Source organism: Hipposideros armiger, unplaced genomic scaffold, assembly GCF_001890085.2.
Source record: "Hipposideros armiger isolate ML-2016 unplaced genomic scaffold, ASM189008v1 scaffold_27, whole genome shotgun sequence".
Classification (NCBI taxonomy): domain Eukaryota; kingdom Metazoa; phylum Chordata; class Mammalia; order Chiroptera; family Hipposideridae; genus Hipposideros; species Hipposideros armiger.
In genome coordinates, this window is record NW_017731377.1 from 1,510,939 (window position 1) to 1,534,710 (window position 23,772).

Here is a 23,772-nt window from a genome sequence, read left to right on the forward strand (position 1 = left end):
CAAGAGAGCCAGCCTTGGGAAGAAAATGAGTCTAAAGCGTAAAGCAAGTCTTTCCTGAAACAGTGCTGGAAATCCAGCCCAGAGATTCTGGCCATAACTCCTGATAATGTCCCTCAGAGGCTTTTTTCCTTAAGCCAGAAACCACCACCGAGACATGGCTAACCTTGTCTATGCCCTTCCTCAGTTGGCTTGTGCTGGGCAGCCAGCGTGAAGGACGGTAGGATTTCAGGGATGTAGAAAGGGCTTAGACGTTCCCTTCAGAACTTCTGTAGGAATTTGAGGACGAGGTCCCGCAGTCGTACCCTGAGCATCTCGTCATTGTCACAAATGATATGGGTTGAATCTTCCTCAATCTGGATGAGCGTCTCGGCTTCCTGGAGCAGGACGATATGGCCCTTGGCGGTGTCCTCCACTTTAATGTCACTAAAGCCATGCTGCTCCAAAAGAAAAGAGAAAGAAGGCTGATGGGCACTCTGAAAAGCAGCCGGCTGGCTGAGAGGCAGGAGGCGATTTCAGCAACTGAGAGCTCTAAAATGACACTTCCTAGACTTGGCTACATTGAATATTCTAGAAACTGGCATTGTTTGACATTCCTCAATATAATTCTTCAGACTAGAGTTGTAGAATTCATAGTTCCATATAGAGTTGACCCTTGAACACTGTGGGGGTGAGGAGTGCCAACCCCCACACAGTTGAAAATCTGCATGTAACTTTTGACTCCCCCAAATCCTATCTACAGTTGTCCCTTGGTATCTGTGGGGGTTGGTTACAGGCCCCCTGCAGATACCAAAGTCTGCGGATGCTCGAGTCCCTTCTATAAGATGGCAGAGAACAGTGCGTACAGTCGGCCTCACATCTGCAGTTGGGTGAATCCACCTATAAGTGGCCCTGTGCAGTTCAAGCCCGTGTGGTTCAAAGGTCACCTGTACTTTAAAGAATCCCCGAACATGTGAAATCTCATGAAAAGTGCAACAGCATTTCTCTAACCTGCTTAAGCTTTTGTGATCCCAGTGCCTGGGTTCAGGAGGCTGGGACACGGGGCTGTCCCTCCCCAACCTCCATACTACGTGCACATCCCTGGTCAGAAAGCGCCCTCCTGTCCTGGGAAAATGCCATCCTCATGGCAGGATACCACTGACTTGGTGACTTGGCAAATCCCTCTCAAGGGAGAAGTAGATAAGGCAGCATAGCAAATACTTCTCTAGCCATCTCTGATGTGAATTACAGGATTTTTCTTACACACAGACATCAAGTTAAGAAAGAAGTGGAAAGAAGACTGGTTTGCCCGACAGGGACACCAGACAGGTAAAGACTAGGACTGAGGGAGGCTCCCTACACCTAGGGAAAGCGCACAGGGCAGGCCCATATTCCCCGTGCAGAGGGAAATGAGGCAGAAATGGTGGAGAGGAACGATTAGGGTCAGGTCCTAGGGGTCAATTCCTGGATGAACCAGGCAGAATAACTGAGTTAAGGTCTTTCTGGGAAAACAAGTTGTTTCACGTTTTTAAAAAAGTCAAGTTTGAGTTCCGTCAGTCAGGGCTGGGAGCACTGCAAGCACATGCGGAGGCAGTGAGGCTAGGCTCACCTACGTCCTACGTCCCACGGGGTATCCCACGTGAATCCCCAGGAGTGCTCCCACATTACTGATGAGGGGCTGGCAGGGCTGCACCACTGGACTGAAGCCCTCCCTTTAGGGAAAATTAAATGACTAATGGAGAGAACAAATCCTAATAATGGGAAAGCCTTTAAGATTTGGAAGAACTCAGCCATGGAGATACTTAGCTTGGATAAAAGGCAGTCACTAAAGTTTAACAGAAGGAAAGCTCCCGTCCTGGAACTTTTGATTAGAGTTAGTTGCAGTTCTTGCAAGTAGCAGCATGAATAATATGTTCAGCCAATCTCTTCTTTCTATTAAGGATTCTATAATTCTAATGGTAAAACTGACTGTGACTGAAGCCAAAACTACAAAAACCTTTAAGGTAAATTTTTTTCTTAGAACTTGTAGTCCAGAAATCTATTTCTTGGGAGGAGCAGCCTTCAGGGGCGAGGGTGTGGGAGGGCTGTGAAGGGGAGAAGGACCATTATCCCTCCCATCTCATCTGGGCACGGCTGGGTTCTGCTTCCCAAGCTCCCAGGGACCCAGCACACCGATGCCCTCTGCCCACACTGCCCCCCAATCCTGACGCTCAGCCCCGAGACTCTCATCCCCTGTGACGCGGCCATGTGGGCTCTGACATGTAGAAAAGTGAGGCTCTAGAAGGGGCGGACCCTTTATCTTGGCCTTTCCCACCCAGTCTGTCACCTCAAGGCTTCTGAAGAAAGTCCTTTCCTCTTGTTCCACAAGAAATGGGGTTTGGTGAAGCAGTCTTCCAGCTCCAGCTAGCTGGTACTTGACAGGGCCAGCAGAGAAGCACGTGGGGGGCCTCTGGGAAGGAGGGCGCACTCTTCTCTCATCTCTGTAACTCTCCCCTGGCTCTGTCCCCTGGCATGACCTTGGACCAAGCTGATGCTACTGGGACAGTAGCTCAGACGGTGGAGACTAAGTGCAAAGCAGCAACACTGTCCTTGAGCAGGAGGCCACGATGCACTGTCCTGTGTGGTTTAGACACTGCAAACACTGCACTCACCTTTTCCAGGGTCTGCACAAACTGCTCTACTGGAATGGAGCCGCTCAGCAAAGGCTTCAACACCTTGCAGTCTGGGATGTCGTCACTCACCCGCTTTCTCTTCTTACCACTTGTGGGCTGGGCGGGCCTGGGCGGGGGCTAGAGCAGAAGGAAACCTGAGTGTTACCAAGAACTTTCCGGGAGCAGCGGAGAACCTGAGTGAATCTGCCCGCGCGCCCCCCACCCCCCCATACCTCATCCCTGACAGAGGCCCAGGGCCTGGCGTCTCCCAGGGGGTAAAAAGTCAGTGGCACCTGCACTCAGGGTTGCTACTGGCTTAGGGCTCCACCCAGAGTTCTTCTCAATGAAAACAAGCTCATGCCAACTCTCCACAGAGTATCAACGTCTTATTTGGCAAAGATAACTTCCTTTTACCAAGGTCCCTTTTCACTTCTAATTGATTCAGTTCAGTATTTCTGATACAGTCTTAATAAACGGTGTTGCCAATCGCAGGTATAGCAGCAGCACAGTGGGAAAGCACGTAGGCTGTGGGGTCACACCGACTGGTTAGAAACCTGCTGGCTCCGGAACCTTTGTCAAGAAAATGAAGGTCAGAGCCTATAAAATGGTGATAAGAGACTTTGGTGAGGAGTAGCAAGACAATGCACATTGAAGAGCTAGCCGACGTCTTGCACACTTTAAGTGGAGCCGTCTGCATGTTACGTAGGGCCCAGAAGCAACACAGTCCAACCCAGGGCAGGTTTTCATAGGGGGATGAGGGTGAGCGCCTGAAGAGCTACAGCACACGGTGGTCACGTGCCGTGAATGTGGGGCTCCGGTGCTGCCCACTAGCGTGCAGAGTGTACCTGGTGCCTGGCCCTCGCAGGTATGCTCTGGGTTTCCAGGCCTCCTGTGGGAAGGGGCTGGCTCTGCTGCCTTTGTGTCTCCCGCACAGCACCCACCCGGTGCCCTGCAGAGCTCAGGCTGGGTGCTTGATACACACTCATCTAATGATCATGCCTGGGAGCCGGGCGACTGAACGGTGCCCACTCGCAGAGCAGCTCTTAGGATGACACGTGGCCCTGTCTATATGAGTCATAGTTTCCCTTCCCTTTTCTCTCTCAGGCACTTATGTAGCGAAGCGTTTACATTCAGTGCCCACTTTGTTTCACGTCTAATCCATCCAGTCCTGGGAGCTGGTTGGAAAGCTACGACCTGTTTTTGTTGGGGGGGGGGTTCCTAGTTTTCACAGGCCCCTGAGGTTCCGCATGGATTCAAGCACAGCCCACCCTCCCCTACAATACCTGAAGAACATGCTTGTTATCTTTAGTGTGCAACACGGCCGAAACGGTTGCCAAGGAAATGCCAGGCTTAATCTCCATGGGCACCAGTGAATCTGCGAGCTGGAAACAGAGGATTTCAGTCAGGTTCACTCTAATTTGGGGGCATGGGGGCTGCAGCTCTACTCTCTGTGTAGAACTCAGGGATGGATGGTGACGCCCAAGGGTCAGCCCACTGTACATCACACAAATTATCCTTATCTGTTACAATAAAGGGAAGAGAAGACAATAAAGGAAGGAGAAGACAGAGGAAAAGGGTGTGGTGGTGGATAAACGGCTGAGGAAGAGAAGTAAGCTAATCCCAGTGTTCCGAGATCAAAGGTCTTGTGGGTGCTTCTCCTGCAGGCCCTCTGGACTCCCCCCCAGAGGCATCAAGCACAAGCAGTGCCATCATGTGCTGGGACCCCAGGGTGCTGATGCCTCTGCTTCACCCCCCAAACGATGACATGCCAACACCCTGCTGAGGGCTCAGCTCTGAACCACCACAACCTCATCCCATCTTTCAGGGCCTTCCAGATGACTCCTAACTCTTCTAGAAGCACTCAGAAAACTCTTAAGGGCTTCCTCAGCAGACACTAAAGAGATTTGCAAATGCAAAACAGGGCCCCCCTCTTCCCAAAGATATGTTAACATCTAATCAGCTTATGTTGTTATTTTAAAATGAATTAGTAAATATTTTTAAATGTCTTAGCTTTAACTTCTAATATAGCAAACATCAGTAGTTATCACTGATGTTATTGAAATCAGTTTGGATCTCCTTTACCTACTGCTCTGAATTTAAAAAACAGCCTTGGTTAATTCTGGAAAGGAATGAACGCACTGGAAACTGGGTCACCACTGGTGGCACCTGGCGGGCCTCCCCTCCAGCCTTGGTCAGGGCCATGGAAATGCGCAACCTCCAGGAGCCTGGGCTTCAAATCCAAGCTCTGGGTTCTATTCTGAACTTCAAAGAGAACTCTGGGGGCACTGCTTTGTAATGAGTTTTCCTACCTCTTTTTACTGTTTGTTAAAAGCTGTCTCAGAGGCAAAAGGAAGCCAGAAGTGGCTTCCTACAGAGTTTTCTAGCTGTTGCTGCAGGAACCAGGCTTTTGACTCTTGCTGACTTCTCCCATCAGACCAGCTACTCACGCAACATACCTCAACTGCCGCACAAGCATGGCATGCTTTTGAACTTTTTCCCTATTCAAACAAGCTTAGTTTTCATACAACTATAAAATACTTAAGACGTCAGTAGGTCTAGAATGCATAGAAATAATCAAGTTTATCCTTATGTTTTGGTTACTCTTATCTCCTCCACCTCGCTCTGCATTCAGTGAATCTGGATCCTTACTCATAAATGAGATCCAGGAAACTGGACAAAATCCACAACCCTAAGCAGGTTAAGGCTAGAGCTGGCATCAGCGTTTGTGTCCTCTGAGCCTCTGGCCTGGGCCCTGGCCTCCCGGATCGCACGCAAGACGTTAACAGAAGCAGCGGCCCAGCAGTCCTGAGCTGAACAGCTGTTGCTTCATTACTTGAAAAACGTGAAGGCTTTGAAAATGCCAGCTGTCTTCCCACTTATTTGCTTAAGGGTGTAGGGTCTTTGGTTCATCTATATGTGACAAACCCCCCAAAAAGCCATGGTCATCTCCCAGCGACTCCCGTGGGAAACCCGAGCTTAACCACGAGAGAGAATGGCTCACCTCCGGCATGATTTCGATCTTCTCGTACCGCCGCTTGAAGGGCAGGGTGAGGACCTCGGCCCGCCGATAGGACACGGGCGGTGGCTGGCAGTCGATCATCAGGTCCATCCTGTGGGACTGCGCTGGGGGGGGCTGTGTGTACTGCTCAGGACAGACCACGTGCAGGGGCTGCAGAACCAACGGGGCGGGGTGAAGGCGGAACAGCCCATTCAGGGGCCCGTCCCTAGTCCCATCCTATCTCCCTGGGTGCTCAGGCTCCCCACCTGCGGGCCACTTTCAACACCCATCCTCAAACCCAAGTAACCAGGGAAAGGAACGATGAGCACAGTGGTGGCGGGCGGACAGAGGAAGAAGAATTCAGGGCAAACCCCTAACCGCCAGCCAGCGACCCCTGCTCTCCCGCTGCACTGTCCTCCTGTCCAGACTTCTTCCTTTTACCTACTGCTTTACCCCAATTACTTCTCCCCTCTCTCTATGGCTGAAAAGGCAAAACAAAAGCAACAACAAAAACCAAACTGTAACAAACCTCTTAGCAAAAACACAAAACAATACTGTGGTACTGACCCAAATGTGCAACAAGGCCCATTACATGCTCCTGTTAAACTTTCTTTCCGCTTGATGAATATGTTTCTAGAACGACTGTGTGTGTGTGTAGGGGCAGGGGGACAATTTGCTTTTAAGTGGACACAGATGGTCCTCATCAAAAATAATATCCATTTCTGCTCTTTTTCTCCTTCCACTTCTGATTTCTTTAGAATGGAAACTACTTTCAGGGTGAAGAGCTCACTGCTTTGAAGTCTGAAGGGTAATGGCAACTAGTATGTGTCCCAGCCCTGCAGACGTTCAGGGGTGAGGGAGATAAGGAATGCAGGAGACACCCCTCCCCTCACACCAGATGCACAGCCCCACAGAGGTGACAGGACCATGGACACATGGGAAGGCCCTGGCAAGGTTTCCTTGGTTACCTGCACTTCTTTAAGCAGCTTTGACACTTGGATGAAATTCAGTCGTGTATCAATGGGGCAGTAAATGCATTTCATGGCCAAGGGCTGGTAGGGAGCCAGTGCTTCCAGGTATGAGAAGTCAGGTTCTAAGAGACACAAAAAAGGCAATTTAGAACGCAGGCAACAGAGAGGCTGCCAAGCAAGGAGGCAGCTGGTGCGGTCGGGAGGGTGAACCAGGGAGTTAGGGCACCGAGTTGATGGGAGCTGACTCCTCACCGTGGGAGAGGGGTCACTTACAAACAGGGAAAGGGAGAGACTAGAATGAACACTGTAGGATGGAGGTGGAATTGCAGGTATGGGTGTGAGCTCAAGGCTTTCAACATACAGGGACAGATGGGATAAATAGTAAATGGGCAAAAGGAAAGCTCTGCCCTACAACAAAGTGCCAACTAACTAATAAATGTACAAGAAAAGATGGAATTAAAAAAAATTGTGTGGAAATCATCACAGTAATAACTTAGTCAGCCCAGAATCATCAACAGATGCTAAAAAAATTAGATAAAAATTTGGGGAAGACCAGGATGTACACATAGTCTCAAAGTGCCCCCACACAATATACAAAACACAAAACCAGTGACTTCAGAGAGGAGAAATCTGGGACAGACCACTCGAATCCAGTGCTGCAAGGTAATACTCGAGCATGAGACAAATCGCGGGCCACCTACTTGTCAGAAGAATAAAAGGACCTTGACCTCCCGTGTCAGGAAAATGCTTCTTCTGAGACTTGCACTATCAGCAAAGCCCAGCGCATCACGACTGGGAACCATCTTTGTCTTCATGGCCAGTTCTCTAAGGGGCGCTCCCTGCAGCCTGCTTGGCAGGGACTGTTCATCCCATCTGAGGGAGCTGCCCACCTTGAGCCAAAAGAACTGGCCCACTCCTGGTATGAAAAATGATACTTACGTTCCCAGCACAGCGCGTGCCTCCACGGAGACACCGCTTCCTACAGCCCTCAGGCTTACACTCACTGGCCACATCCGGTGGGTTCAGGATAAGTGACAACTTGCAGATTTTTAAATTATCACCCCTCCAGTAGATCCTGTTTCCCTAAGAAGTGCACCCAGAAACTCCCCACGTGAGGCCAGCACAGGCTGCTTGGAAGAGATAACTGACCCCACTTTTTACGTGTGCTGTGCGAGCTGCGATTCCCACAGTCATTGTAACGTAATTGGAAGAAGTCGTACAAAAGTTATCGCTGACACCACGAACAACCCAAGTTCTGCTCTGGGAGCCCAACCAGTTTGTTTACATTTAAATTCACTACCCTGAGTTGTCGTGGACAATCACAGAGCCCTTGCTTTCTTCTCAGCTGGCTAAAGAAAAATGTATCCTGTAGTGAACACTTTTTACTGTGCCTATGTAAATACTGTCCCCACTGTCACATTCGAGTCAATGTCTCTTTAAAAAGAACGAGAGAGACCACCCCCAATCCTACTGCAGACAATGCTTTCTGGACCACCCCCTGCTAATAAAACTAGGAAACGTTGAGGTTCTGGGTATTACGAATCAATGTTGTGTAGCTGACCTCCCCTGCCTTTGGCCAAAAGGGGGCCTGGGAAAAGAAACGCAGCCCGACAGCTGCTCTTCTGAGCTCTCCTGGCCCTGTCGGCTAGGCTTCGCTGTCAGCGGGAGCTGGCCTGGCACTCATGGCCGGCCATGGTGTTCTGATGGACAGAAACAATCTCACCAACACTCATGCCAGGTAAGGCTACTCAGTGACAACGACGAATCAAGACCCCTCTGTGATCATGCCTGAACACAAAACCACAGCGCTGTCCAGACCACAAAAGGGGCCTGCCTACCCTGGCTCCATTCTTCTTGCCTTCTGATCAGAATCACTAAGACACCCAATCAGAGAACTACTCCTGTTTCCCTACAGCACCCGATCCGCAGCAACGTCCCAACTCTGGGAACCCACTTCAAAATCACCTCACACAGGCCCAGATCCATATGGAGTTCTTTCTCACGAGCTCCGAGATGGCATGCGTTCTCCCTCGCTGCAATCAGCCAGTTAACTCAACTTTGCTCCCCTACTGGTGGGCTCCTGGTGGCCTCGGGCTGGGAGGCACTGACTCCTCACAGGCAGGCTTAGCACAGGGAGGGACCCTGTGTCCCTGACCCTGAAGCTTTGGGCACAGCGAGACTCTACTCCATCACTTAAGTCTTAAGAGTAATTAGGAAACTCCAGGAGGGCAACTGATAGTTTCTCAACAGCCTTTATGTGCTGGGCACTGTATGAAGTGCTTTTTTACAACAGCTCACTAAATGCTCAGAGCTGCTGGAGGAGACGCCACCAACAATCCCACTTTACGAGGAACGCAAGGCTCGGAGCTGAGGGAACTGCTGATGTTACTGTAAGTTGGACCAGACTTCAGCTCGGGGTGTTTACTTCATCTTCCGCAAGATGTTCAAATCCCAAGGCTGTGTGAAGCCCTTAAACTGATCCAATAATCCAGTGATTAAGTAAAACCCCTACTTGATCTCATAAAGGGATTTGTTTTACTCTGAGGGGTTCATTTCCAGAAGAAAAAGGGCAAGCCAGAGTAATTCTAATCAAAGTAGAGAGATCCAGCCCAGGAAATGATTCCCCAATGGTAGAACATGACTGGGACTACAATTCCTGCAGTTCTTGAAACAGCTTACGGAGTCCTCCCCAATTAGCTCAGTGAAATCTGGCAATTTCTCAGGGAGAAACCCACAAAAACAGACGTGAAAGCTTTCTCCAGCAGTCAGCTCAGTGCACTCTGCTTTCCCTCCTGGCTCCTTAGCCTTTGGTGTTTATGACAGGAGTGTTCATCGTCATGCCTTCTTGTAGAATCCATCCTGGTCTCTAACGGGAGGGTACAGCCAGTGGGAAGGGGAGGGTTTTGTTTGTTCACCCACCTGTGAAGATGACAGTGTTGAGACTAGATTTCCCCCAGAGCTCCATGAAATGGACCACGTCCCCAAAGCGGAGGGAAGGGTGCCCGGTGAACACCACGCACGGCTGCCTGAAATCGTTGCTGAAGTCGCCATGGATGCTGGGGTAGTGTTTCAGCTTGTTGGTCTGAATGAGCTGGAACAGATACATGAAAAGGCACACGAAGAGATGTTAGTTAGTCTGCCTGGCTGGAAGGACGAACACAACATGGAGGGGTGACCAGGAGAAAACTAAAATACAAACGAAACTTGTTAAAATTAGCCAAAGATGGAATTTTTTTTTTTTAACCTGTAATGGAACTTTCTGAACAGACAGGACCTTTTGGTAATATTGGCATACTGACTGGGAACTTGTATTCAGGTTGTTCTGGCGGATGGAGTATTACTCCTCCTTTATAGCTTCTCAATACTCTGAGCCCTGATCCCGGAAGTCCCCACTACCAGTTACTGTTTGAAGTACAAGTAACCTTCCCAAAACGTGTGAATCACCCATAAACGCCTCACACAGGAAAAACTGTTTACCAGCACAGGACCTCCTCTTGAGAACTTATAGTTGTAAGTTACTATGGCAACTTAATGAAGACAAAGACCAAACTGGCTTTCAGGATCTGGGAGATGGGATGGCCTCATGACACAGAGAGCCACAGCAAGATAGAGGCCACGCACAGCCTCGCACCTGTCTCAAAAGTGTACATTTTAAACCAAAATGGTCTCCCTTTCAGCACAATCCTTGATAATACTCTCCCTGACATCAGAGCCCGACCCAAGGCCATGTACAGTTACAGCCACAGATGGCATCTCGTGACACTGCTCAGAAACTGCCTTAAAAGGTCAGGTGACAAACATCCAGACTTCAGAGCCCCTAAATACCAACTAAGCCAAAGGGAGTATTGCCCGCAGATGCTGGGTAATAGATAAAGAAATGGCCTGTGGGCCGGCCGAGTGGCGCATTGGTTAAAAGCTGGCTTGGGACGCCAGAGGGCCCCGGTTTGGATCCCACTTTTGAGGGCCAGTGACACTGCCCTCTACGGCTAAGATGCTGAACAGCTCAACCTGGAGCTGTGCTGCCGTGAATCGCCAGTGACGACGTAGGCTGCAGCCCCTGCTGCAGTGGGTTACCATGGGCTACCGTGTGTAGCCAGCAGCCAGTGTGAGCGGCCAGCAGCCGCTGTGAACGGTCGTCCAGAAGCCGGCGAGTGATCTGCCTCTCCCGAGAAGAGCGCAATGATGGTGCCAACTTGGGCCAGTGAAGCAACGTCCTCCACAACTAGACTGAAGAACAAAAGGACAGCAACTTGTCTGTTCCCCTTTCCCCAATTCCCCAGCGCTGTTCCCATCCCCCAACTCCCCAATAAAAATATTAAAAAAAAAAAAGGCCTGTGACACGGCTTAATCCTGAAGCAACCCCTAATGCTTAAGAGGGGAGCCCCATCAACAACTCCAAGGCCACCTGAATTCACCCCAATAGTGAGAATGTGGCCAGCGTGGGACAGTCCCCAAATGGAAGCCAAAATTTCTTCACTGGAAAGATTAAATCTTTAATTCAGAGAGGCCTGTTTTTATTTGAAAGACTGCAATTCTACCCTGGAGCTTTAATCAGGCGTCACATGTCGGGTGGGATATGCACAATAGAGGTGGAGCAACACTGAATTCCCACTTTCCCTCCAAGTGACATGCAAATAAAATTGACATTTTATAACCTACTTGGCCAAAATCATTACTTGCCCCAGTTAAATGGGCCAGCGGCTGTCTGAAAGACTAATAAGTCTATTGTATGCAGAGACGTCATGCAGATGAATGGGGTTCTAAGAATAGCAGCTGGTCTTTGCATAAAACCTAAGTCACTTTTTAGGCATCACCTGCAGTTCCTGCATTCTCCTGATCAATGCATGGAGACTAAGATAAACTCCTCTTTTTTTGCCAATTAGATCTACCTTTCCAGCTGATTCACTACATTTGACCATCAGAATTACCTCATGCTTTAGCAGATCGTGCCAGTTTCCAATTTAAACATCTTTTAAAAAATATATAGCAAAAAAATAGGAAGTAGCTCTATTGTCTGATAATAAGAGAATGGTTAAGTACATTACAGTATGTTTATACAATAAGCTGTGGCATATTAGGTAGCAATAATGATATGAGCTACACGGGAAAATGTCCATGACACAGTGTTTGGTAAAAAAAAAAAAAAAAGAGTGGAAACAACACTGGGTACATAACTATATAAAAACACTCATCAGTTCTGTGAGGGGATTCTATTTTTTAAAATTGAGGTATAACTGACATATAACATACCATTAGTTTCAGTTCTACAACATCATGATTCGATATTTGTATATATTGCAAAATGATCCCCACAGTCAGTCCAGCTGCCATATAGTTACAATTATTTTTCCTTGTGATGAGCACTTTTAAGATCTACTTACTCTCTCAGCAAATTGCAAATATGCAATACAGTATTATTAACTATAGTCACCATGCTGTATATTGTATATCTCCATGGCTTATTTATTTTATAACTGGAAGTTTGTACCTCTTGACCCCCCTATATTTTAAGCTGAAATGTTAGTATTTTCCTCATTAAAACTTTACTTCTATGATCAACATAACTAACTGGAAAGAAGACTTTGATAATAAATAAATCTGTTATGTAAAGAAGTTAGTGGTAGATATTGGAATAAAATCCCTCACCAGTCAATAACAGTGGTGGGCTACGCGGTATTTAACACGCTGGCACTGTAACGTGTTCATAAGAAGAGAAAGTAATGCATCTAGAGTGAGTACGTCACTGGCATCTCACACGGGAAACAAAGGGCTATACGAGTTTATGTAAAGTTTTTTTATCTAGCCTATCTCCATCCACATCCATTTATCTAGATTTCTTTCTTGCTCTGACTCAGTTAATCCATTTTCTTACCTCTGCATGAGGGAAAGGTGGTTCTGGGAGATACACCTTCGACTGTTTGTTGTGACAAAGCCTTTTAAAGAGAAAAACAGACCAGCAGGTTAGGGAGGGCACACAGGGCCATTTGTTGCCACCTAGTGGTAGCAGTGCAAATACAAAAGACTCAAGTTTATTTGAAATTTTTCTGCTGGTAAATCTCAACTGTGAATAAAAGCCATCATCTACAGAGTGTTTAAAACATAAGTCTCTATGAGCATTTTTTTAACCTTTAAAATGCCTTAATACATTTTTTTCTTAGAAAGTAACCTTGTTATTTTGGAATAATCTTAGATTTACAGGAAAGTAGCAAAGATAGTTCATAGTTCCTGTGTACCCTTCACTCAGTGTCCCCGATGTTAACATCTTACAACGGTGATACATTTGTTAAACTAAGAAATCAACATTCGTACATTCCAATGAACTAAATCCAAGACTTTATTGGGGTTTCACTAGTTTTTCCACTAATATCCTTTTTCTGTTCCAGGATCCAATCCAAGGTACCATATAGCATTAGCTGTCATCAGTATTGAGGGGGAAGCGAGGTACCTTTTGCAGACATAACTTGCTGTTTTGCACACCTACTGAGCAGTGCTGGTAGCTCAAACCAGAGAGTAAGTACCTGAACCTGGAGTGTTTGTTGTGTCTGTTACAGTCCTGCTGATGAACCCGAATAACATGCACATGACATAGAGAATGCAAATGCAGAAAAAAGACCTTGACCATAACTAAAGGGGTAAGAAAAAATGTCTTTAAAAAACGGTGTGTGTGGAGGGGGGTGGGCAGCATATGGGATATGTTACGACAGAATAATGCACAGAATAATGACAGAATAATGAATGTTTGGAAACACCATTCTCAGGCACTATTGTAAACGTTAATCTATTTCCCCGATCCCTCCCTTATTTTTTGGCCAGATGAATTCAATTCAAACATGCATCTAATAATCCTAAAAAGGTTCTTCACAGTGTTCAATAATTTACCCACCCTAGGATTTCATCATCCTGCTGTAATAAAACTTAATTTTGTCAAATATACTTTTGAAATAAAAAGTTTTTTTAATTCGATTTGGTATTTTATTTATTCATTTTTATATATTTTTAGACTTTTTAGATGTTTTAATTAGAATCATTTTGAATTTTTATTTAGAGTACTTCTAGATCAGTTTCATCTAATCAGCTACTGATGGAAATGTGAAATTCCACTGTGGTCTTTGGGTCTAGGTATTACAAATTTAGACAACATGAGCTTGGGCTTTAAAATTTGTTTAGCTTTTAATTTTCCTTTGTAACAGGCAGAGGATAGCATGTGAATGGACAAACATTTTTGTTGCTAATTTGGAAAGTGCTGGCTAAGTGAAGTCTTTATCTTTCATCCTTCCTTCCTTGATACCGATTCTTCTAAACTCTAGCAATGCAACAGATTTGGCTTTCATTAATACAATCTTCACATCACAGAATACGGAAAACAACCAAATGAAAGTTTCATAGTAATATGAGAAAAACACAGGATTTCTATTCTTACTGCTTCAATGTATTGAATCAAAACAGAACTCAGAGAGAAGAACACGGACATACCACTCAGCAAAAATCTGGGAAAACTCAAGCGAACTGTTTGCCACAGGAGAGATGAAGTAGAAAGGGATGCTGGAGAGGCCGGCTGAGTCAATGTATTGGTACAGGCATTCCAGGAGGTCATAGATCACTCCCGAAGGGTAGCAGGGAACCAACACGTTTCCTCCATTCCGGACTGTCAGCGCTAGAAAGTTGAAGCCAGAGGGAAAACAACAGTATCAAAAGGACAGTTTTATGAAAGTTGAATGGAACTTTTAAAATAACATTTGGATTTCTTTCATTTTCCTACTTCTGTTTGTACAATTCACATGTATAATAATCTTCTTTTGAAGAATAGCGCCCGAGTGGGAGAGTCCAGAGGTGACAAGCAGCTGAGTTTGACCTCAGTATCTCAGTCCCTGGGAATAGGGTATGCAGTTAAGAGTTTGGGTCTGAAAGGTTACCAATGACAGTCGAGCTTCAGGATAGACCCTCCAAGCTCCTCCTCAAAACTTCGCCGGATTCGACTCGGTTCAGTCTCTGACCACGGCTGAATGACCTCTAAGGAAACAGGCCGCGTTTTTGTTTGACTCATTTTAGTGACACTTTCTTTCATTAAGGTTTTGTCTATAAGAAAATGCTCCACACTTTAAATACTTCAATGATTAAATGAGGAATTGCAACTTATGGGTATAATCCTATTTGAAGTTGTAACCGGTAAAAAAAAAAGAAAAAAAAAGTCTAAGTGCCCTCTCGAATTTGTTTCTTTTGTTTGTTTTCAAAACAAACTGAAATAAGCAGCAGTACCTTGAGTTGACTTGCTACTCCTCGAGTATGGTATTGTGGAAACAACCACAGTCGGCGGTCAGGGCTCAGGAGGGCTGCCTCCAGCCCTGCGTCTGCCTGAGCTACAGGACCTGGGTGAGCCGCTACAGCCATGCTGGGCCTGTTTCCTCCTCGGTTCTATCAGAGGAGTGAACTAGATCGGTGGTTTTTAAGCTTTAGTTTGTGTGGAAATTGCTGGGGAACACGTTGAGAATTCAACTTTTCTTCTGGGTCTCCCCCCTCCCCAGAGAGTCTGATCTCCTAGGTGTGTGGTAGGGCCCCCCAAAATGGCATTTTTAATAAGCGGCCTCAGTGATCTTCAGGCAAGTGGTTACTGTACCCCACTTTGGGAGACAGTGGATTAGATGTAAGGTCTCTTTTAAACCTAGAGTTCTTCGTGTCTATGATTCTAGGTTATAAACAAACATACAATTCAAAGATTTAATTTAAGACTAGTCCAATACTTTTTCCAAGTTAAGAAAAAAATTCCTTTAACTTAGTATCAGCAAAGAACAACAAAAAGTCTATGTTTATTGGCATGGATGGCCATGTGAAATTTCAAAGGCTAGTGCCTTCCGTATAATGCAGCGGTTCTCAACCTTCCTAATGCCGCGACCCCTTAATACAGTGCCTCATGTTGTGGTGACCCCCAACCATAAAATTATTTTTGTTGCTACTCTATAACTGTAATTTTGCTACTGTTAAGAAGATGACCATTTCTTTCCCTCAGAGCAGAGGTAAGATCACTTACAGTTGCTGCTACATGTGAAGGGTCTGAGCTCACTAACTCCTCTTTGGTAATTGTTACGAGCTGAAGGCTTGTGTACCCCGGCTCCCCCATTCACACAATGAAGCCCTAACTCCCTATGTGATGGTGTGTGTGGGGGGTACTTTGGGAGGTTTAGATGAGGGTGGAGACCCCATGATGGGATTAGTGTCCTTATAAGATGAGGAAGAGACAGCAGAACTGCTTCCCTCCGCTCTATGAGGACATGTGTGGAGATAGCTATCTGCTAGCTAGGAGGAGGGTCCTCACCAGTGCCGACCAGCTGGCCTGCTAACCTCAGACTTCCCAGTCACCTAAACAGTGAGAAACAAACATCTGTTGTTTCAGCCGCGCAGTCTATGGTATTTTGTTGTAGCGGCCTGAGCTAAGACAGTAACCAACCTACAGTTTTCTAAAAGACAGAATTCCTAGATTTTATTGACAATTATATCCAAAGAAAAATAGGTTTCTTCCAGGTAGCAAATACCCCACAAGCCTCTCAATTTAGTCTTTCCCCAAAAGAAGAAAAAAACACCAACAAATATTAGTGGGGAAAAATTAGACCTATCCAGTGTATCACTGTTGTGAATTCAAAGTAGTGCCCTGTTTGACAACTGCCACCCTGGACACATCCTCGATCTGCCACCAAATCCCACCCAAAAGCAAGAAGATTAAATAAGAATTTTCTATGTAAATCAAGTGAGAGAATATTGAGTGTTTGTTGTATGACATGCTAAAAATTTGAATTTACCATCATAACCACCATTCTTAGGCACTTTCAGATTTAAGTTGCTTAAGGACTACTTTTGTTGACCACAGGTTTTGAAGGATCAGCAAAAAGACTGGGAGTAAATCCCCGTAAGGCCCTAAAAGGGGCATCAGAGGGTGTGAATCTGAAAGGAAGGGGCAAAACATTCTATAGAAGCAAGATGTTGAAAAATAAACTTAAAAGGCACCCTCCAGTAAAGCGGTGGGGCACACATACCCAGGTTGCTGCAGAACTCGCCCACCATGCCATCCGGGTTTGCGGTGGGAATCTGGGTGAGGCCAGTCAGGAGGAGAACATCACTGTTTTTGAGGGAAGCTTGGTCCATGGGCTGAAAAACCAGAGAACTATGCATAGTAATTTAAAAAGGGATGTTATCCACAAATAGTTAAGGAAAAAGAGAATATACACAGTGCTCCTTCTATGTCCAATCAAGTCCTTTTACTTCCTCTACTGAAGTTTGTCATCCAAGAGTGGCTGCCCAAAGGGCATGGGGACTCACGGGAGAAGGCACTTTATGGGGGTGATGAAAAGTTCTGTGTTTGAACTGGGGTGGTGAGCACAGGATATCAAAATTCATAGAATTGTACATTTAAAATCTTTGGGTTTCACTAGATACAAATTTTACTTCAACGAAAAAAAAAAGCATATTTCTATAATGGTTTTGCTCCTTTCAAAATGTTATCTGACACACACCATTGGTGGCCCTCACGCTTGAGCGTGCGGCAGGTATACCTGGGAGGGCTTGCTGGGACCTGGATCGCTGGGCCCCACCCAGAGTGGCTGAGCTGGGCCTGAGAATTTGCATTTCTAACATGTTCCCAGGAGACGCTCCGGGTGCTGGTGTGGGCACCATGCCTTGAGAGCCACGCACCGTATAATTTGATTCTCAAAACAACTCTGCAAAGTACATGACGTCAGTGTATGTTATGAAAATACAGAAGCTGAGGTTCAAGGAGCCCCGGTGCTTTTCCCTAAGTCCCGGTGGCAGAGGAGCCAGGAAGAACAATGGGTTAGGAATTAAAAACATAAAGCTGCCTTCCAGTTTCATTACCAGCCACAGGACCTCAGCCAAGGCTCCGAGCTGGGCTTCTCGTAAAGTGGGCACATTTCTTGACCTGTCTTCCTTCAATGATCTTTGAGTCTCACCATCTTCCTGTGAACTATAAGATCCTGTGGTACCTGATTTTGTGATCCTCAGGATTTATATCTTTACTTTTACCTGGCGCAATTTTGAATTTAATCTTGATTTTTTTCCCCCTAAGTAAATCAGGATTGAAATTAGAAACAAAAATGAAGGCTCATAATTAAGACGCTGGAGAGCTCAGAGATGTTTTCATTTCGTAACACATCTTTTCCTCAGTTGGATTTTAGTATACTCACTGGAATGTTGGGGCGGGGGGAGCCCAAAAAGTGTTTTACTAAGAAGTCTCATCCAAAAAAAAAAAAAAAAGTCTCATCCATCCTTTGTCTGTTCCAATCAGATTTCCCAATAAAGAAATAAAATTCCAAATTGTAGCACAGCAAAGACCCATCATCATCTGAGTATACGTGCCTTTTGATACATTCTCCTTCAGCATTTTATATAAGCATGGATGTATGGGCTTCATTACTTTTTAAGCAACAGGACTGTGGTTATGTAAGCTGCCTTATAATCTGAAAACCATTTCTTTAATATGAGTACAGAAAAAGTACGGCTGTGATAATTATACCGAATAGCTTCTAATTCCTACTTGCAGATATATGTCAGTGTGTATAAGAGCTTTTCCTCCTCTTGGGCAGATCTGATCTATTTGCATTTCTCTAACAAATACATACGCATTCACTGTTCCCGCAGAGGACGGAAGGGGAAGTAAAGTGCAGTGGTTTATGGCAGCAGGTGTGTAAAGCGCCTGGGAACGTTCACTATGTACATGCATCACGCAGAAGGAAACCGAATGGAGACAAAAGGGACCAAGCTTTGTTGGGCAGCATATTCAGCTTAAAAATGGTTAACTGTTTTATATGGATCTTAGTAGAACAAGCCAGCAATGATTCACAGGGCTGATGGGAGGTGGGGGAATTGAGAGGGCCCAGGAACCCCCTGAATTTACAATCGTGTGTGTGGCTATGTACATTTTTCTGTAGATTTAATCGGGTTTCCATATGGGGCCATGACCCTGAAAAGGTTAAGAACTACTGAGCTAATGAAAACTTATAATGGAGAGTGAACTATGGCCCTGAAAACAACATAATCTCTGAACCTCAGCCATCAGAACATTGCCTTCTTTTGAAAATGAAATGCCCGTAATAAAAAACAAAAGCAGTCCCACACTGTGAATCTCACCAAGCTGGAAGTTATGAGATACGTCATGACCAGGTCAGGCTAGATGTTCGTAATTTTAGCCTTATTAACTTGGAGACATTTCTTGTTGGTTCCCAGGGCTGCAATAAGATAGTAGACTTAAAAGGCTTTTAGTGACACTCTCCAAACCAAGCCGACACCACCAACACCTCCACTTCACCACAGAAGGGCAAATGTATATATTGCTGGTGTCAACAGCCACTCACTGAGCACTTCAAGTGGGAACGTTTTGTAAGCACACACAACAGAAAATTCCACTGTGTCCAAGGATCAAATAAAAATACCTTACAACGTAGACAGTGACAATCACGTTTGTGGAGTAAAATTCTGAAAAACCCTAGGCCCAGGGGTGCCGGGGCCCCGGTGTGGGCCCTCTGCTGGCTAATTTTTGCTGGACACTTTGCACAGGGCGTGAGAAAAAGGCGACCAAGTCGCTAGGTCCTAGAAGGTCACAATCTAGTTGAAGAGCAGACATGTCTATATAGTGAAGAAAGGGGATTGTTCAAAAAGCCATAGAAAATAGGATGCAAATTTCAAGAGTCGGCACTGAGTATATAAATGCCAAGAGGAACACAGACTAGAGAGACGCCCCAGGCCAGCCAGGGTCACTCGTATATGTTTTGTGGCAAATGGAGTTTTGGGTTTAATTTTCTTTCGTTCTTTGGTCGAAGAGCTTAGAGTCTATCTAAGACAGCCCAGGCCACTGTATCTGGGAACGTCTCCATGACACCCCTTCCCTTCCCCACACCAAGATGTCTTTCCTTCACATGCCCCATGGCCTCCACCACCTTCTACCCCTGTACTAACCACACTCAACTGTAATTTCCAATTTACTTGTCTGTGTCCCCAAAGGACAAGGGAGCTCTCCAAGGGCAAGGACTCTGTATCCCGATTGCCTAGCAAAACTCCTGGCACACAAGCAAATACTAAATATCTGCTGAGTAAATGAGTGCATGAGAAGCACACAGCCTGGTAGGAAATGTGAGGGCACTCCCTCCTGGGAAATAGTGCCCAGGAAGTTAGGAAGGTGAGTAGAGGCACGTCAACTACGGGAGGAGGGCCTGGAGGGCAGAGGAAGGCAACCTGCAGATGCCGGATGAACTGACTTGGCTAGAATGGAAAGACTACACTGGGGCTGAGAAGAGAGACCGTGAAAACAGGGAAAGTATAATTGGTAAAGGGCCAAAAGGTCAGAGTCATGAAACTGACGGGGGGGGGGGAGCAATAAAATGTCACCAGTTTGATGCAGGAGAATGACGTTTTTGTTACAATAATTAGGGACACTGGTGAAGGAGGAGGGGCAGACTACATAGGGGAGGGCACTCGGAAGGCCCCCGCAGCCACCCAGACGTAAAGGGAAAGAATGATAATTTCATGGCAGTTGAGGATATGGAAGAAGCAGATCTCGTGACACCACAGAAACCAATAAATGTTTGGGAATGGACTGGATATACAGGAAAATGGAGAAAGCAAGACTTTAAGAGGATTCCAGAAGTTGAAGTCAAGAGTTTTGTGGATGCATGAAAATGTCTGTGTTGACACCACAACCCCAGTTCTGCCTTGTGCATGAGGGTGACCATGTGGCTTTAATTCCCCAGTTATGTACCAGGGAAAGACATACTCCCAAAAAACTCACAAGGACTGAGCCTGATCATAAGATCCAGGCTTGGAGGGAGAAGCAGCAAACTATAACTATTTCCCAAGGAAATCTTGAAGGAAATTAATTTTACATCAGAAGACTAAGGAGTAGCTAGAAAATGTTGACATGTACATCCACATGAAGACTTGGAACAGGTCACAGATTTCTTATAATAAAATAAAATACATTTAAAAAGCAAAAAAAGCCTCAAAAAACTTTCACTGTAGAGCATCCAGATCAAAGCACTGCATAAACGACAACAAAAACATTTGGGGAATTCAGAGAGAACAAAAAACAAAACAAAACAGAGTAAAACAAACTTACCCAAGCAACTGCCTTAGCTCTAGAAACCTGATTCAAGGAATCCAAATTTAAGATATTTTCTTTAGATTTAAGAGAAGAATCTATATCTATTACAGCCAAAGTCTTCAAGACCTCGGGAGAACAAACCAACAGGAACACCGCCTGAACTCCATAAGAGAAGGACCAGGAAGGGGAGTAAATGCTGAAGCATGTGATAGCAGGGGACATTCCCCTAGGCCAGCTACCAACCTCTTCCAGCCCCACTGGCAAGAAGGAGTTCCCACTGTGAACATCAGAAGTTTCAGGGATTTGACTGGGTAGAAGTTCTCAATTAATTAAAAATAATTTTATTTCTTAAAAAAAATTCTTTCCGAAGTTCTAAGTCAGAGGTTCTTAACTTGATAAATAAATGTAAATGAATGTTCACCAATCAAAAGAGACTATTTAGATTAAAAAGAGAAAAATCCCTTACTATGTCTTCTACAAGGGGTTCATGAGAGAGGGCACAGCAGGAGTGAAAAGAAAGGAATGGACAATAACAGCAGGCAAATATGAGAGGAGGCTAAGAGGGGGGGAAGTCACCTGGCTATTAATGCAGTTTTGATAGAGAAAAAAAGAAAACAACATCCCGATAAAAGGAATAATTAATTAATAAAACATAATGATCATGAACATATATGCCCCTGAATATATAGCTTACAAATATAAAAACAATAATTGGTGAAATGATAGGGCGTGATAAATCAACAAATAACAACCTTTTCAGAAACTGGTAGCTAAGCAAAGATTATGAAAGACTTGAATAACAGAACTCAAATGAATAAATACATAAAGAAAAATTTTCATTCAACAGTGAATACACACAATCTTTTCCAACGTAAGTAGAACATTTTTGAAAAAAAAAAAAAAAAAAAAAAAGAATCCTGAAGTAGTCTTGTCTAACCCCAAGTCTAACCATACTGGATGGACTAAAAACAAACAAAAGTACTATAAAATAACCTCTGGTTATTTACATCATGGACATTATGAAGGAAATTATGATATATTTAGAGATGAATGACAAAGCACTTCATATCAAAAATTTAATGGAGTTAAATGATACTAAGAGAGGAGCTGATAGCTTTAAATATACTTATTGGAAGGCAAAGAGAGACTAACACAAATGAGATAAGCATTAAAAGAAAAGCAACAGAATAAGCCTGAGAAAGGAAATAATAGGATAGAAAATGGAAATACAACAAAAATCATGGGAAACAAAAAAACTTTTTCTTTGCAGAAAAACAGTAATGTAAGACAGTTCTGGCAAGTATGACCATGAAAAAAAAAAAAGGGTGATGGCAATAAACAAAATTTAGAATGAAAATAGAATTACACAAAAAAGTTTATTGAAAGGGTAACGTAAACAGTTCTAGGTGTTGAAACAATTCCGTTTTGAAAACCTTGGCAAACTGGATAAATTTCTGCCAAAATTGGTACAATTTTGACCCAGAAAATATAGTTCAATTGCCATGAAAAAATAATTAAATGGTAATCCCAGGCCTAGACAGTTTTATGGGAATTTGACTTTCAAGAAAACCCCTAACGGTGAAGGGATTAAGAAGTATAAATCGGTAGTTACAAAATATCAAGAGGATGTAAAGTACAGCATAGAGAATATAGTTAATAATTTTGTAATAACTATGTATGGTGTCAGGTGGGTACTAGACTTATTGGGGTTGATCACTTTGCAAATTATATAAATGTCTAACCACTATGCTGTACACCTGAAAGTAATATAAGACTGAGTGACAACTGTAATAATAATAAAAAAGATAACCCCTATCTGCATATTTGTAGCATTAGAAAAAGAAGGAAAGGTGCCCAAATCAACTAATGAGACTAATGTACTTTGATTCCAACAAATGAAGATAGTACAGGAAAATCATGCATGGGTTCATTTTTCGAATGTAGATTATAAACTTCAATAAAATACTGACTGATTCTGATCCTTTGATTCCAGGAGGACATTAAAAAGAATTGTGATCAAGTAAGGTTTATTCAGGGAATGCAGGGAAGGTTCAATGTGAGAAAAGCTAACATTACAATTCACTATATAAATGGTCTAATGGAAAGAAATCACATGATTATCTCAGACTCGGAAAAAACATTTGCTAAGGTATGAAATCTATATCAGTTTTAAAAAAATCAAAAATTAGGAATAGAGGAGAAACTTCTCAAATTGATAAATAAAAATCCATAGCAAGCATTCATATTTAATGAAGAAATTACAAAAGCATTCCCTTTAAAATCTGGTACAACTTCTGTTTAACATGGGACTAGAGAGCCTAGTTATAAGACAGGAAAAATAAATAAAAGACATAAGGACTGGAAGAGAAATGACAAAACTGTTACCTCTTTGCAGGTAATATTATCATCAATAAATATTAGAATATGAGAATTCAGCATGGTTACTGAATATCAGATCAATTTAAAAACATTAAGATGGAGACTTTGTGCTTAGTAAAGGCTAGTTCTCTGTCTCTTCCATTTGGGATGTTGTACTTTTTTTGGCCTCCATTCTCCCCCTAACTCTCCACTCTTATTCAGGACCATTTGTCTTGGTCAGGACCATTTCCACTGTCTACTGGTAAATGTTCCCTACAGTTCAGTCTTTTCACCCTCCGCCCTTTATTTATATACTTTCAAAAATCTGGTAACTCTCCAATTTGTCTCCAGGCTTGCCTTCACATCTGTGTTCCATCTCTGTATTTCCATCTACGCAATGTTCTCTCATATTTCTATTCATCACACCCACTACCCGCTTCTAAAACCAACAAACCCACCCTGCCAAGTCCTCCTTGTCAGCTAGTGTCATTATCACCATTCTCAGTGTCATCCAGGCATGAAATCTTTGACTTGTAATTTTCCTTCCCTGAAGACAGTGGGCATTCAATATATGTTTGTTGAATTAAAGACCTGCCAGTGTTTTAACTTGTCTTTCCATTCTTACCGCCTCAGGCTTAATCCAAAGCCTCATTCCCCGGTGCTTATTAGATCATTAGAGCAGCCTGCTATACTGTTCCTCCCTAATGAGGGTTCCATTCC

General features: G+C 44.4%; 1 protein-coding gene across 1 annotated transcript in view; it reads right to left on the reverse strand.

The window, feature by feature from the left end:
• Window positions 1-6: 6 nt before the first annotated feature.
• Window positions 7-23,772, reverse strand: part of INTS9 (integrator complex subunit 9) — a 106,293-nt gene continuing 82,527 nt past the window's right edge. The window contains exons 9-17 of the mRNA XM_019636173.1: window positions 16,622-16,733; window positions 14,070-14,250; window positions 12,469-12,529; window positions 9,516-9,687; window positions 6,594-6,718; window positions 5,629-5,796; window positions 3,911-4,009; window positions 2,628-2,765; window positions 7-434 (exon numbers count right to left, since the gene is read on the reverse strand). Coding sequence (XP_019491718.1) covers window positions 258-434; window positions 2,628-2,765; window positions 3,911-4,009; window positions 5,629-5,796; window positions 6,594-6,718; window positions 9,516-9,687; window positions 12,469-12,529; window positions 14,070-14,250; window positions 16,622-16,733 — 1,233 coding nt within the window. The 3' untranslated portion in view covers window positions 7-257. The remainder of the gene's footprint in view (window positions 435-2,627; window positions 2,766-3,910; window positions 4,010-5,628; window positions 5,797-6,593; window positions 6,719-9,515; window positions 9,688-12,468; window positions 12,530-14,069; window positions 14,251-16,621; window positions 16,734-23,772) is intronic.